Here is a 15303-nt window from a genome sequence, read left to right on the forward strand (position 1 = left end):
TCGTGCGTATGCCTTCTATGCCGTCCTCGCTTTCCGGCTGCTGTTTCTGTACGGCTCTCCCCTGACCGCCCCCTCCCTTCTCTCCCTGGCGGCGTACTTTGCGGCAGCGCCAAGAGCCCCACCCCCTTTCTCTGCGGAATCACCATGGCGGCTGGGGTAAGTTTGCCGGCTCTGGCCATCCAGGTCACCCTATCCGACGCCATCCTCTTCCCGAATGGGGCCAACCGGCGCCAGAGGAGTTCTGGGGCCGAGAAGGGGACTGATCAGGACTCTAGACATTGTGCTGTCGGAGAGCAGGGCGTCCAGGCCCTGGAGGGGAACTGAGACTGGAGCTCTCCGAGGCCAAAGAGGTGGAAGAGTCTGGGAAAAGGAGAAAAGAAATGTCAGATCCTGGCCCTCTGGGGCCCGAGAAAGGATTCGGGTTTATTGCCGCCGCGAGGCAGGCGATCTGGGCAGATTGACAACTTTTGAGACCGTTTTGTGGGGCATCAGTAGGGACAGGGTGACGAGAAGGGTCTTTGTGGGTCTGTATGGCTGGCCACGACTAAGGTCGCTCCTCAGGGCGGTTTGGGAGCGACAGAGGTCGCCGGACGGTGCACTTGGACCCCACGGGCCAGGTTAATAGGAGAGAAGGCGACACCGGAGAAGTCAGGGAGGGACGGGACCGGAGGGATGTATGCGTGACAGGGAGAGAGAGGCTTTTTCTGGGAGAGGAGCTGGTTGAGGAGGAGAAGGTACCCCTCGCTGTCTCCGTGGCTGTCCGGAGGGGAACTCGGGAATCTCTTGCGCCCTGTGTGAGTCTTGGAGACGTGGCTGGCCCTCTGGAAGGGGCCGGGCGCTGGAGCAGGCGCTGGGAAACCATCAATGAATGAAACGGGGCGATGGGAGGGGTGGGGTGCATGTAGGCAGATGGAGTCTCCGGGAGCCTGAAGTTCTGGGTATCTTGGAGATTATGTTTGAGGGGAAGAGACTGCTTGTAGTAGATGTCCTTAGGGAAGGTCAGCTCTGTCAACAAGCTTTATTTAGCAGCTGCTGTGTAGTTGTGTCCCGGGATTGGGGAAGGATTCTGATTACACATGACAGATAGCAGGGATTTGATTCACCACGGGGAGTATAAAAGTGAGCTGAAAGGGTTGGGAAATCAGGGAGGGTATCCCCGGGGTGGCCTGCACAGAGACCCCTTTTCCTCTAATGTCAGCACCCTTTTTTTCCCCCTTGCACAGACCCTGTACACATACCCTGAAAACTGGAGGGCCTTTAAGGCTCTCATTGCCGCCCAGTACAGCGGGGCTCAGGTCCGCGTGCTCTCCGCACCACCCCATTTCCATTTTGGCCAAACCAATCGCACCCCTGAATTTCTTCGTAAATTTCCAGCCGGCAAGGTGAGTAGAGAAGTAGAGGGGGGCCTCTGGTCTTGAGACGCCTGGGATTCTGTCACTCTGAAGTTGCCTTCCATCTTTGAAAGGAAGCTTTCTGTTAATTTGGGGGGGGGGCGGGGGGCACATTTCAGTGTGCCAGAACGTTTCTGTAAGAGAATGGTAGATTCACTTGTATTTTAAAATGACAGATACTCAGTGGTCTTAGTCAATTCACAGGCTTCTGGGTGTTGAAGGAGTTTTTGATCAAGCGTTTTTCATCCCTGTTGTGCACATCCCCCCCCCCTACAGTCATAACCATGCCAAGGCTTGAAGAGATCATGGCTGGGATTCTTTGGACGTTACGGATGAAGATTTGGTTTCTGGCCTTTTGCTTATTTGAGGGACTTGATGTGAATAGTCAGGAAGATCTAAACCTCCAGGGTTTCTTAAGTGCTCTGAGTTCAGATGGCAGAGGAGACCAAATTACTCAAGTATTTGTTTCCTGAGTTTCAGATAGCATCAAGAATTTAGTTGGCAAGGCTTATATGAAAACTTACAGGAGCATTTCAGTTCCTGGGGGTTTCTGGTGGGCGAGAAATTACTGTGTATTTCCCTTCTCTTATAACTGCTTTGTTGCCAGGTTCCAGCATTTGAGGGTGATGATGGATTCTGTGTGTTCGAGAGCAATGCCATTGCTTACTATGGTAATTTGCAGTGGATGTGGGAATGGGTGGGTCTGGAGGTGAGGGATGTCGAAGGGGATGAAGATGAGCTGGAGTGGACAAGGTGAGGGATTTTGAAGGACCTGGTTTGCTGCTGGCACAGCTCCAAAGTTTTGACCTTTGTGTTCTTCCTCTGCAGTGAGCAATGAGGAGCTGCGGGGAAGTACTCCAGAGGCAGCTGCACAGGTGGTACAGTGGGTGAGCTTTGCTGATAGCGACATCGTGCCCCCAGCCAGTACCTGGGTCTTCCCTACCTTGGGCATCATGCACCACAACAAGCAGGTAAGCCTAGAACTTGGGAAGAAGCTGGGGCAGGGATAACATTAGTTGCTGAGTGTCAGGAAATATGATCAACTGCAGGAAGGATGACAAGAACATGTGAGTTATAAAAATTTAGTGTTTGGGGAGTAGGTGTGGAACCCTGGTCTGTTGCTAGTATCTGAGTTCTTTGTTAGAGAGGACCCATTGGGAGTGGTGTCCCATCATGAGTGGTCAGAGGGAGACACCAGTTGACAGCGGAGTGGTTAGACTGAGTGGCTGCAAAGATTGCTTCTGAAATCCAAAGAGATGGTGGGAAATGAAGGTAGACTATTCCTGGAGAACATTTAGCTTTGAGCGTTTTAGTGGTGAGGCTTACAATGCTTCTAGACTGACTCCACTGAAGGAGGGTGGGGGCGAGCCAGAACTTGGGGAAATAGCTACCATAGTTCTACTAAAGGGGAGACAGAGGCTGAATAGTACTCACTGATAAGTTTGTTCCTTTTAAATCAATAGGCCACAGAGAATGCAAAGGAGGAGGTGAGGCGAATCCTGGGGTTGCTGGACGCTCACTTGAAGACAAGGACTTTTTTGGTGGGCGAACGAGTGACACTGGCTGACATCACAGTTGTCTGCACCCTGTTGTGGCTCTATAAACAGGTGACGGTTATAAAGAACCAGATTGGGGGTGGGATGGGGTTAGAAACAAAGTGACAGGTCTAGGGGACCCTGTCATGCTGAGGACATGGATGTGAGGGGTCCCAGGGCCAAGTACAGGCTGCTTTCTCTACTAGGAAGTTTGGTTATATCATTGTCTCAGTTTCTATTGGGCAACCAGGATGTTTAGTTCATTCCCATGTTTCTTGGGGCAGCCCAGTTGTGTGTAGTTGTGAGGTCGGGTCAGGTGGTAGCTTCAGCTTCCACACTTGTCAGAGGTGGAATGAACATCAGTCTTTGACTTCCCTATTTACCTCTAAGTTGGGGGTGTGCGTGAGAGTTACTTTAATCCTGTATTTCCCTCTGCGTAAACTGGACAGTCCTAGTCCCTGTGAGGTTATGGGGCAAAGAAGACGATGTGTTACTTGGTTCCCAAGCAGCAGCTCTTGGGCTGCTGCTGGTCCAGAACAGTCGTGTGATAATGCCCTAGAAAAAGCATCTTTCAATGCAGGCCCAGCCAAGGCCTTACTGGCATGTCTGGGTGAATCTTCGCGCCTGCCTGTGGGGGAGGAGGCATGGACCCGTCTGAGGGCCGCAGCTGTAGTTGGTGGGGTGGGATTTGAAGGCATGTGCACAGAAGTGCTCCCAAACGGATTTCTCTGGGACAAGGCTTTTTATTTATTTATTTTTGGCCTGATCTTGGCAAACTGAAAAGTAAAGGAATTTTTAAAATTTTTTTTAATAATAGTTTGTTTTTACATCAATTTGTGCCTTTTTCTATCTCTGTTGTAATCCCCATCACCGATTCACTCATGTGCCATCACCGTAGTCCCGTGCACTCCCTTTTCCCTAATTTTGATCCCATTCCCCACTCCGCCCCTGGAAAATGTCTCCGATGTATACTTGTTCATTATTATTATTTCCCCCCCTGGTCATTTATGCTCCTGCTATGAGTGAAACCATCCGGTATTTTTCTTTAAAAGTAAAGGAATTTTTATGAAACTAAGTTAAAGAACTGGCTTTTACTCTGAAATAAACTTTTTTTGCTGTTGATTGTTCATTTGCTATCTGCAATTTGCAAATATGTGTCACATAATTAACTAGAGTTTTTACTTTATTAAACAGAATGAGCAATTGCTAATTCTCTGGTTCCTCCAGCCATTATTATTTTTTAAAGTTTATCAAGATGTCAGATTGTACAGGCACAACCTGTGGTTCCTACCACAGGTCCTGGGAATGGAGGGTGGGAGAGAGCATCCATTCAGTTGGACTGGATTGCAGAAAAGAGAAGTAGCTTTCCAGGGAGAGGTGGTATTTGTTGTGAGGAACTGTTTCCTGGGAGTGGAGGTGAGGGGAAAAAACGACTTGAACCTCAGACTTGAACCTCTGCTGACCTGGTTTTCATCCTCACCTGGCAGGTCCTGGAGCCTTCTTTCCGCCAGGCCTTCCCCAATACCAATCGCTGGTTCCTTACCTGCATTAACCAGCCCCAATTCCGGGCTGTGTTGGGGGAGGTGAAGCTTTGTGAGAAGATGGCCCAGTTTGATGGTGAGTGAGGAGGTTGGGGAGAGTCCCTCCGGGGCTGGGGCGGGGGCAGCTTGGTGCCGTCTCAGAGTGACTTCTCGTCTGGCTTTTGGGTAGGACATCACATGTACATGTAGTATTTAATGTTTTGAGACGAGTCTTTATGCACACATGTACCTGTTTGTGGCGGTCTAGAGCTACAGTGTCTGTGCTTCGCTGCTGGGGGCAGTGTTCCAGCCCAGGAGCGCGCCGTGAACCAGCGGCTGGTGGTATAGAGCTGAGGCCTGTCGTTGCCTCATCCTGACCCTGCTTGCTGCCTGGCTTTGGAGGGATGTGAAAGGAAGTACTGACTCTGCTGCCTTCCTCTGCACCCAGCTAAAAAGTTCGCAGAGAGCCAGCCTAAAAAGGACACCCCACGTAAGGAGAAGGGTTCTCGGGAGGAAAAGCAGAAGCCCCAGGCTGAGCGGAAAGAGGAAAAGAAGGCAGCTGCCCCGGCTCCTGAGGACGAGATGGACGAATGTGAGCAGGCGCTGGCTGCCGAGCCCAAGGCCAAGGACCCCTTTGCCCACCTGCCCAAGAGGTAAGATCTAGTGGAGGGTAATAGTCTCTCTGCCCACCCGTCTATAGCCTCTTGCACAGAATGGGCCCAGCACTTGGTATTTTCCCTACAAAATTGAAAGGTATATTTTAGTTGCACATGAAGTCAACTTCCTGGATTTCTCCCAAAAGTTGGGTGAAGTTTGAAAATAGAAAGCAAGTTTAAATGCACCTCATGTTTGGGACAGTGCACACTTTGCAGGCAGGAAGGGACAGAGCTGGTGTGGGGGGGTGTGTATTAGTCTTGAACAGGTTTCTGGAGATTTGAGGTGCAGGGAGGAATGTGCCGAGAGCCTGGCATTTGTTGGCTCCCCATGGCAGCAGCCTGCACCACATCTTGAGAAAGTGTGACCATGACCTTGTAGCCTGCCTGGTTTGTGGTCTCCCAATCCAGGGGCGTGACTCCTCAAGGAGAACGATGTAGATGGGGTGTTCATCTGTCCTTGCTTCAGTGGAAGCAGCTCGTGGACGAAGGAATGCATGAAGGGAAGGGCAGGTTTTGGTGTGGGGCAGGGGGCATCTGTTACTTGTCCACTTCTCTACCGTCAGCCCCTGCCATGTCATTCTGTGGTAAGCAGTGTGCAGGTTTTTTCCATGGACCCTTTACTCTTCCCCATTGCTCTGCCATTCTCAAAAGCCATCCATCCTCCTGTGGCTGGTGTGTGACCTGCAGGTGATAATCTGACGCAGGCACATGTGGCAGTGTTTCGAGGTATGAGTTGTAAACATCTTACTCCTGAAGTTTCAGTTAGGGCTTTCCATTGGGGAACAAGTTGGAAGAGCTTAGAGCTCATACACCCCATACACCAAGAGCCTGTATGATGTCGCTGCCCACTTGAATCTTCCGGAACTTATCTGCCTTGAGCGTCACAGGAACAGACCAGGTTTGAACAGGACTTTCGGTGCATGTAAATTACATGTCCTGTTGTTGAAGCTAAACTGAAGTATTAGCTAGAGACTGTCACGTGAGATGTATGGTAGTAAAGTGCCCTTCGGGAACGCTCTTACAGTAGTGCTTTCCTCAGCTGCCACTGTGGCTTTCTGGATTTTTAAATTTTTTTTTTCTTTCTAAATTTTTTTTTTTAAGCATTTACTTATTATTCATATAGAACTGGGGTACGGGCCAGAGATGCGGAGGGCGTTTCTGGATTATTTTTTAATGTCAAGAAGGTAATTACCTGCAAAGACCAAAGGCCCCTTTATCCAGGGTTAATTCTAGTCTTTCTAAGGCCTGTTAACTAATTTCATTTGCTGTTCTGAGGCTGTGGTCACTTGGAAAACATCGCTGTGTGCTCATGAACAGTAATGTTTGAACTGTGTAAAGAAGTCCATCCTTTTTGGGTGTGTGAGATTTTTTTTTTTAAGGTTTATTTATTTGTGTATACAGAACTGTGGTACAGGCTACAGGTGCTAGAGGGGCGGTGAGAGGCTTCACCAGGGACAGAGTGGGGAGCAGGACCAAAGCACACTGCTGAGGGGAGCAGCGGGCGGGCCAGGAGAGGTCTGCCGCGCCATGTGGTCACCTCCGGGGCAGGCGGGGATCGAACTCATGTAGAAGTGGCTTTATGTTCTTAGTGCTGTGCTTCAACCCGCTGCGCCACCAAGGAGGGCCCCTGGGTGTGTGATTTTTAAAGATGCTCATATGAGGTTTCTGATGTGTGTTTGGGAAGGAACATAAGATTTTAGGGTCAAAAAACAGATTCTCTGCTGCGTGTAACATGAGGTCAGACCTTCTGTGGAAAGGGATGGGGTGAAGGTCTCTAACTCTAGGGTGGTTGTGAGGTGTAAAATGTGTGCTAACCTGGCATTATTTATACTGAAGGAGTGGTTGAACCAACTGGGGTTTATAGGCTGATGGCACATTCGTTCATGTAGGTTAGTGAGCCAGGAAATTCTCTATAACATGTCATAGCATTAATGAATACATTATGATAGGGGCAGAAATTTACATTTCCAGCTTTAGGAAGTCAGGGAATACATAAGAACATTTATTGTTATCTTGCTTGCTGGCATTTTGGGTAATTTTCTTAAGCCAGCGTGTAATTCGGAAGGACTGAAACCCCTGCTGTGGGGGAGGGACCTCACTCTTGACACTGTTCTTGGCTTCAAAAAGAACTTGAACTTTAAGGGCTGTTCAGCATCTGAACTTGTTTCTGGGCAGAGTGACTTGAAGGACATGAAGGAAATACTTGGGGTGGAGTCCCTTTGAAAATGTTCCCCGCTTACATTGCTGTCATATTATAGTGCATAACCCGAAGAGGCCTGGGAGTAGGGGGAGAGACTTAGGTGAGTCAGAAAGCCCAGTGACTCCTGTGGGAGTGCCTGCAGGGGTTGGGCTGCCTGCGGCCGCTAGCCCTGGGAGTCAGAATCCACCTCTCCGCCAGGGGGCAGCAGTTAGTCATGCCTGTCTGCCTGCTGCCCTGCAGGCTGGTCCCCAGGTCCTGCACCCCTGGTGCTAGGGGTAAGGAGCCGGGGAGCAGTCTAGGCCCTGTTCATACCGGTCAGCGCAACTCCCTCATAGTTACGCGCACTTGCTCACCCAGCGACTTCATCCTTTAAGCTAAGCATTTGCATGAAAACACCCTTAGCTGCGTAACTACCCATGGTTGCTCCTGCAGCACCCTCCACTCACTGACCTCTCCGCTCTTGTCCTCTGCCCAGCACCTTTGTGTTGGATGAGTTCAAACGCAAGTACTCCAACGAGAACACACTCTCAGTGGCGCTGCCCTACTTCTGGGAGCACCTTGATAAGGATGGCTGGTCCCTGTGGTACTCTGAATACCGCTTCCCCGAGGAGCTCACCCAGACCTTCATGAGTTGCAACCTCATCACTGGTGAGAAGAAAGAAGAGGGTGTTTTGGGGAAGAGAAAGGGAGGACGAGATAGTAGGTGATGTGATTCCCAAGACTGAATGTTCCCTCGACCCTTCAGGAATGTTCCAGCGATTGGACAAGCTGAGGAAGAATGCCTTTGCCAGTGTCATTCTGTTTGGAACCAACAACAGCAGCTCCATCTCTGGAGTCTGGGTCTTCCGAGGCCAAGAGCTTGCCTTTCGGGTGAGAATGGTGGCGGTGGGGCGGTCCTCTCTCTTTAGGGCGGAGAGGTTACACTTTTATCCTAGGAACACTCAAGGAGTGTGTCCTGGGACCTGAGACATAGGTCTGAGCTGGAAGTGCGGGTGGCCCAGAACCCCCTAACCTGCTTCTTCTCCCTAGCTGAGCCCAGACTGGCAGGTGGACTACGAGTCATACACATGGCGGAAACTGGATCCCAGCAGCGAGGAGACCCAGACGCTGGTTCGAGAGTACTTTTCCTGGGAGGGGGCCTTCCAGCATGTGGGCAAAGCCTTCAATCAGGGCAAGATCTTCAAGTGAACACCTTGTCGTGGCCTAGCTGCCTGCACCTGCCTTTCAGGGAGAATGGGGGTCATTAAAGGAAACTGAACATTGAGCCCTTCCTGTCCCGCCTCCTTTGTGAGGGGTGCCTTCACAGGGGATAGCTAGTTGACACAGGGTGTTTCCTTTGCTCAGCGCCTCCAGAGAGAAGTCTTCAGAAGAGCGGAAAGAGGTCTCGCTCGCCTCAGTTGTGATTTTACTGCCACCTCCTGTGATAATTGCCTTTTAATTGGGGAAACTTGGATGCAGCCAGGGTGGGTGGTGTCATGGGCTCTAACTGCCTGATTCTTGGGGACCAGATTCCAGGCCTACCCCAGGGAAGGGAGAATTCCTGCTAACGGTGGTAAGAGCTGCCATCCCACAGCACCCGGCAAGGGGGCGGGAGGGACTTCACAGACTACCTGGGGAGGCAGGCAGGTGGCGGTCGTGGCTGGAGGACTGGATAAGCAGCGAAACCAGGCACTCGCAACGACACCCGCCTCTTGGCCTGCAGATCATCTCGGGCACCTCTGCTTTCTGACAAGGAAGTGGGGTTCAGAGGTTTAAGTAACCTGCCTGCTAGCACACTTCTCAGTTGGAGGCCAGTCACCTGCTCGGACCAGCGCTAGCCCGCCCCCCCGCCCTCCCCCCGTAGTGATTGGTGCTGCCCCTTTCCGAGCTGCTCGCCTGCTGCTGGTCCCTGCAGTTAGGACAGCTCGGTGAGGGCGGAGAGCTGGTAGCCCGCTCTGCATCCTGGGGCGGAGGTGGCTGTGGCTGCCTTTGGTGTCCAGGTGCACTTTCTCCTCCCACCCTCTTGGCTCAAGCGCAGAGGGAGTTTCTTGGCTCGAGAGGGGAAGAAGCTGACCATACCAGCTTCGCTTGGGCTCATTGGGTCCCCGGGCTGCTGCTGGCTGTGAGCAAATAGAGAGGGGCGCTGTGGTTGGGGTCCAGCTGGGTGAGGATGGGCTGTTCTTGCTCTGGCGTTTGCTCCCTGGCAGCCTATCTTGAGCTGGATCCAAACTGCTGCTGGCTGTCATGGTTGGGAGCATTCAGGGCTCTTGGGTAGGATCTCCATGCTGGCTGGGGTGTGTCCTCGGCTGGTTTCTGGGGCCTCACAGAACCTGTCAGACGCCCCTCCCAAGTTTTGGTTCCCACCACACCCCCTTCTTGGCTGGGTTAATCTTCACTACTCTCCTGGTAGCCAAAGATTTAGGCAAAAGACTCCAAGTGGCTGAAATAGGTTTAGGGTTGAGGGGGCAGGGCTGAGGCCCGTTGGAGCCCAAATGGGAAAAAGAGTGATGTGCTGGGTGGGCTAGATCTTGGGCCCTGCAGGCCTGGAAGACCACGTGGACGGGTTGAGTCTGGGCAGGGCAGTCTGCAGGAAGAATGACTCACCCGCACGTCCTGCCTCCTGTGCCTCTAGCTCTGGCAGTTTGGTGCAGAGGAGAGCGTCCAGGTTGGATGAGGCTGGGCCTGCGCTGGGGAGAAGGCCAGTACCTGCAGGAGGTGGGGGGTGAGGGGTGTCCTGGGGACTGGGGCAGGAAAACTCCGCGGGGTGAGCGGGAGGAAAGAGGTTAACAGCCGGAGTTTCTAGCGGCAGATGTGGGGCTGGAAAGAGGTGAAGTACATCTGGATTTGGTTAGGTCCCCGCCCTGCCCCGGGGAGGCCTGAGTCACCACTCCTCCACGATCTGGGCACCAGAGCCCTGCCAGTGGGTGTGTGGGGGGGCTTTCGATGCCCCTCCCTCTGTGGGCGGGGCGCACGTCGCCGTAGCCAATCAGAGCCCACTCCGGGGAGACATCTCCGGTTGCTGGGCGATTTCCCCCAAGTGCCAGGGCAGCAAGTGCCACCCGCGCCACCTAGAGCTGGCATCCCTGGCAGCCCACCGTGCAGCCCGTGCCCACCAGGCCTGGGGTCGCAGTGCGGAGGTCGGGGCTGAGAGCTGGGCGTGAAGTTTAGGGAGGGTGGGATGAGGGAAGGAGGACTCCCCTCCACCTTTAGGCCAAGTCGAGCTCCAGAAAGGGAGGTTGAGAAACTGGAGAGGGGGTCAGGGCTCAGGTGCCTCAGCAGACGAGTTCACACAGCCTCCAGTGTGAATGGCCTCACCTGTGCCGGTTTAGCTTGGAGATAAACCAGTGGATACTGGTTCTAGGCAGCTATTTATTTTAGCCTCGTTGGCCCTTTTGCTTAAGTCACTTATTAAAAAGCCAAAGCCTTTAAAGTCCTTCCAAGAAAGACCTAGATTCTGTCTTCTTTTTTTCACATCCTGCTTTAAGCTGGAGTTGGACAGCTGCAGCCCTCCTTGGGTCAGACCCATCCCACCAGCTGCCCACATGCCCCAAATGTGCCACATCCCCTGTGAAAGGTGGGGGAAGGGTCCAGAATGTTGAAGGGAGAAGAATGAAGCTCTTGGGAGGCTCCACCCAGTCATTGCTGAAATTAATACTATGATTTTCATAGCAACCGGCACTCGTCCCCACAACCCAGAACCTTCCCTCCACAGGGCAAATGGGCTTTCCTAGTTGGCTGCTGCTTCCCTGGCTCAGCCTGCCAGTGAGTGCACCTCCAGGACGCTAACTGCTCCAGCTCGCTCTGGTCCTCTGCATGTTTGAATGTAGCTTACCCTCTTCTCAATTCTTGCCCTAACATTGTGCAGCTGAAATGTTGGCACTCCTGAAAGGTTACAGAAACTATGCCACCTGCTCTTGTCTGTCTGCAGCCAGGCTGGCATGGCTCCTAGGAAAGGCTTCTTTCTCCTCCCATGGAGTTTCTGGGGTGTCCCAGAGCCTCAGGTGTCCCGGAGCCTCAGCACCCAAGGGATGGGTAGAGCTGGGAATAGTGGTGACTGGAGAGCAGCACTTTTTCTCGAGAAGCTCCCTCAGAGGTGGCATTCCCTGGGTGGGTGGGCCTCGTTCCAAGCTAAGATGTCCTTGGTGACCCTGTACCTCTGATGTTCTGGGTCTTCATTCTTGTAGCCCTCACCCCTCTGGCCTTCTTCCCCACCCCCTTTGTGTCCCTGATTTCTTCAAGATTCCAAAGGGAGATGTGGACCTATCTTGTTTACACAATGGGCAGGCCCTGGGCAGATCAAGGGGTTGGATGGTCAGCTAGGGTTTGGGGCTATTTCTGATGGGATCTGCCATGGAATGTGCCTCCCTCTACTTCCAGTTGCCCCCTCCCTCTGCACCAGGAACAGCTGTCATGTGAGGGCCTCTCCGCTGGCTCAGCCCTTCTGTAGTGATCCAACAGGCTTGCCAGGATGGGGGTGGATAGTGAGGATGGGCAGAGCTGAGGGCTAAATGAGGGAACCTGCTGGGAGGGGTGGAGAGGGGTGCCCACAGAGGGTAGGAGGGCTATGGAGTCGGCTGAGGAAGCGGGCTTGGCAAGGCTAGCGGGAGGAGCGCCGCCCGAGTAGGCCAGGGGGCAGTCTGCTGAGCTTAGGGTGCCAGCTGAGGAAGTAGGGCCTGTAGTAGGATCGGAAGCTTTGTAAGTGTCAGGAGAGTTACTGATAGCGGGACCCTGGCCAGTCATTCTCCAGGGAGATCCCAACTTCCCCTGACTCATCGGAAAGCCACTGGGTATCTTCCTACAAGTCCTGCTCTGTGTGGGGCCTGAGTCACCCACTTGCCTAGGGTGCTGGTTGCCCTGCCCCACCCACTCCTACTGTTAGCACAGGGGTCAGCAAACACACCTCTTGTTCCCCTCTCCTCACTGGTAACTGTCTTGCTTTGACTCAGATTCACAGAATGTACTTCATCCAGGGATTGCCCAAGTCATCCCTGTGTGTTACCCACACGGGCATGGGAGCCTGAGAGGGGAAGTGACTTATCGAGGGTACATGTAGTCTCTCAGCTGCTCCTGAGTCACTCTGGCACCCAAGATCAGGAGGGCGCTGCCCTCAGAATCTGAGGAATGGGTCTGGTGGACAAATCACGCTCGGTTTGGGAGGCCAGATGAGGGTGGTGTGGAAGGGATCCAGAGCTCCAAGTGGGGTGAGAAGCCGAAAGTGGAACAAGCCCGGGGCAGGGTCAGCGGGCTCAGTCCAAGTCCTGGGCGGCCAGAGGGCACAGGGTGTAGCAGAGGCGGGACTTCCAGTGACAGGAACCTCAACTATGCGGTGACTCAGGCTCTGGGCACCCTAGGCCCTTCCTTTCCAGCTCAGCCCAGCTCCTTAAACCAGCCCTGGAAGTGTGAGCAGAGGAGGGACAAACCCCGGGCTGCCCGCCCCCCTCCCTCAGAACTGGGGGAAAGGCAGAGGAAGTGGGAAAGGATGGGAGCAAGACAGATTCCAAAAAAGGGGAGAGGAGGTTGGTGCTCCCCTCTCTCTGGCCCCTCCCTGCTCCCTGCTGCAGAGGGGCGCTGGCTGGGTGGCTGCCAGTCCGTTCCGCTCCCTCCCTGGGCTCCTGTTTACTACTCTGCCCGCCCAGAATGGAGCTCAGCTCTAGGCTCTTCTCTCTTCTCTTCTTCCCTCCCTCCCTCCCTCCCTCCTTCCTTCCTTCACAGCCTCATACAATCGTATTTCACCACTTTTCCTGGATCTTGGGCCCCCACTGCCTATTCTGATTGCTCCTTCAGCACCACCACCCACAGCTTGCGGCCTGGGGCGTGGGCGATCTCTGTCCAGCCAGCCTCCTGCCTTTACCTGCCTGTCTTCCTGACCACTTCTGTTCCCTTCCTCTTGCCTGGACAGGCGTTCTCAGCCTTCTTTCTTCCCAGGGTCTGTAGTCAGATCCCAGAGAGCCTTAATTTGCATTCTGCCCGGTCCTGGAGATTTCAGTTAGGAGCCAGCAGAACTGGGGGTGCTAGGTGTCTGATGTGTTATTCTGGACTCCTCTGAAAAGTGAGGTTTAAGTCCAGGCTGCAATAGAATTGGGCAGGAGGAGGGTGATTTGGCCTTTGGGTTAGGGGTTTTTAGGGCTTGACAGTTGCTTAGGAAATGATGTTGGGATTCCAGAATCTCACCTAACTGGTTTGCCATTGGGGTGGAGAGGAAGATAGACGTGGGAGTAATGAAAGTGAACGGAGAAGGATCTGGAGCTGGCGAGAGTGCGCAGCTAGACTGACCGGTGTGGGCTGGGGGGAGTGGGGTGACTGAGACTGCAGGTGACTTCAGAGAAGCGTGGCAGTCATTGCTGTGCTTCTAAGGCTGAGGTGCCAAAGAGCCCCCACAGGGGGAAAGGATAGATGGCACCCGACACCTTTCCCGGAACATTGTGAAAAAAAAAACCATGATGGCCCTTGGAGGGGCAGACTCTTTTCTTGCCTGTAATAGATTTCAGAGAAGGGGACTGCTCTTGAAGGGAGGGGACGGGGAATCCCCGGAAGGGGCCTGCCCACAGAACTCCCCTCTGTGGTTGTCAAGGAAACACGCACAATAGGAACAAAACAGAAGCACGTTGCTTAGCAACAGAGGAGCCCAAGGTTCATCACTCACAGTTTACACAGACCTATCAGAGGTTCCCCCAGCCCCCCAAGGTGGGGTGGGAGCTGCACTTCTGGGGTATCCTGGGGAGGAGGAATCCTAGAGCCCATCTAGCCAATGAGTCTGGAGTCAGGTTCCGGTTGCCCTGAGGAAGGCGAAGGCTGATTCTCTCACAGAAAAGCCTGAAATCTTGAAGATAAGGTTTTCTGGCAGGGTTGGGAACGAGGAGACTCTTTGTGACTAAATATGAGTTGTATGTCCATGTGGGGGAGGAAGTAGCAGGTGAAAGACCTGGTAGCAAGATAATGTCCAATTTTCCTGGAACTCCGGCTTACTAGCTCCGGGACTCCCATCTCCTTGCAGTAGTGCCTGGAGGGCAGGAGCCATTGGTCTGGTTCTCTATTCCTTGTCCCCAGACCACAGCCCCCAGCCCCATCTTGGGCTGAGGAGGTGTGTGCAGCTGCACAGAGATCTGTGGGTTGGGGGGCAAGGGTGAGGGTGGGTTGGGGGGGGCTGGTCCCTGGAAGCTGGAGGGAGGCGCAAGCTTTGCTTTTTCCTCATGGGGCACTTGGGATGGGAAAGGGGGATGCTGAAAAGGTGCAAGATGCTGCTGTGAAGAGTGAGTCCTCTGTCTCTGGTGAATCCTCTCACCCCCCAGGCCTCTGGCCTACATCCCAGTTCTTGTATGAATAAATAAATAAATCAAAAAAAGAAAAAGAAAAGAGTGAGTACTTTGGGGGCTGTTATACATGTAGTTTATTCATTTTCCTCAGAAGGTGACTGGGCCCACAGCGAGGGCAGGAAGTGCCTGCCCTCAGGGAGCTTAGCTGCCAATCGATCAAAGGAGCTTTTGACTCCCACTCTGCCTTGTGTGTCTTTAGTAAATCACTAACCCTCCTCCCGAGGCCCCCCAGAGTCCCAGAGTGTGTGAGGAGGGATGACCTGACATGAGAAGGGCCGACTGTGGTGGCAGACACAACCCCCACCAAGGTTGCTTGAGGAGGGGGTTGAAGGAGTGGGCAGGAGAAGGGTTGGCAGAAATTTTTAAAAGTTTGTGTCTCCCAGGCCCTTAAGCTGAGACCTACAGTAGAAGAGGGGCAGGGAGAGGGGTGAGGGGTGAAGACGGGCGGGAAGAGACAGCGGACAGGTGTTATGGTGGTGGGACAATTATGGGGACTATCCCTGAGGGGAGATAGCAAATATTGTACAAAAATGAATGGCCATGTAAGAAAATAAAATAATAATAATAAAATAAAACAAAAAGACTTGGGGCAACTGAAAAAGAAAAAAAGACTGTGTGCCTCCCATCACACCATTGAAATCTTGTGAAAATATCTCCTCCACTGTGCTGAGGTGACCTAGGAACCCCCAACTCCTGTTCCAACAGGCAT

At 53.0% G+C, this 15303-nt stretch overlaps 1 protein-coding gene across 1 annotated transcript; it reads left to right on the forward strand.

Annotated features, from left to right (window-relative positions):
• EEF1G (eukaryotic translation elongation factor 1 gamma) lies at positions 1-8566 on the forward strand. Its single transcript, XM_004682722.2, has 10 exons — positions 1-156; positions 1224-1382; positions 1999-2062; positions 2220-2362; positions 2855-2998; positions 4414-4543; positions 4895-5099; positions 7778-7950; positions 8048-8172; positions 8332-8566. Exons 1-10 carry the CDS (start codon positions 145-147, stop codon positions 8488-8490), a joined length of 1314 nt encoding a protein of 437 aa, XP_004682779.1. The 5' UTR covers positions 1-144; the 3' UTR covers positions 8491-8566.
• Positions 8567-15303: the final 6737 nt, after the last annotated feature.

The sequence above is a fragment of the Condylura cristata genome, unplaced genomic scaffold (genome assembly GCF_000260355.1).
Source record: "Condylura cristata isolate star-nosed mole 26May11 unplaced genomic scaffold, ConCri1.0 scaffold00015, whole genome shotgun sequence".
Lineage (NCBI taxonomy): Eukaryota > Metazoa > Chordata > Mammalia > Eulipotyphla > Talpidae > Condylura > Condylura cristata.

Bases quoted from the DNA above. Each gene is read 5' to 3' on its own strand.
- EEF1G (XM_004682722.2), top strand. The intron at 2,363-2,854 runs GTAAGCCTAGAA...TTAAATCAATAG, and splicing joins TCATGCACCACAACAAGCAG to GCCACAGAGAATGCAAAGGA. The intron at 7,951-8,047 runs GTGAGAAGAAAG...TCGACCCTTCAG, and splicing joins GAGTTGCAACCTCATCACTG to GAATGTTCCAGCGATTGGAC.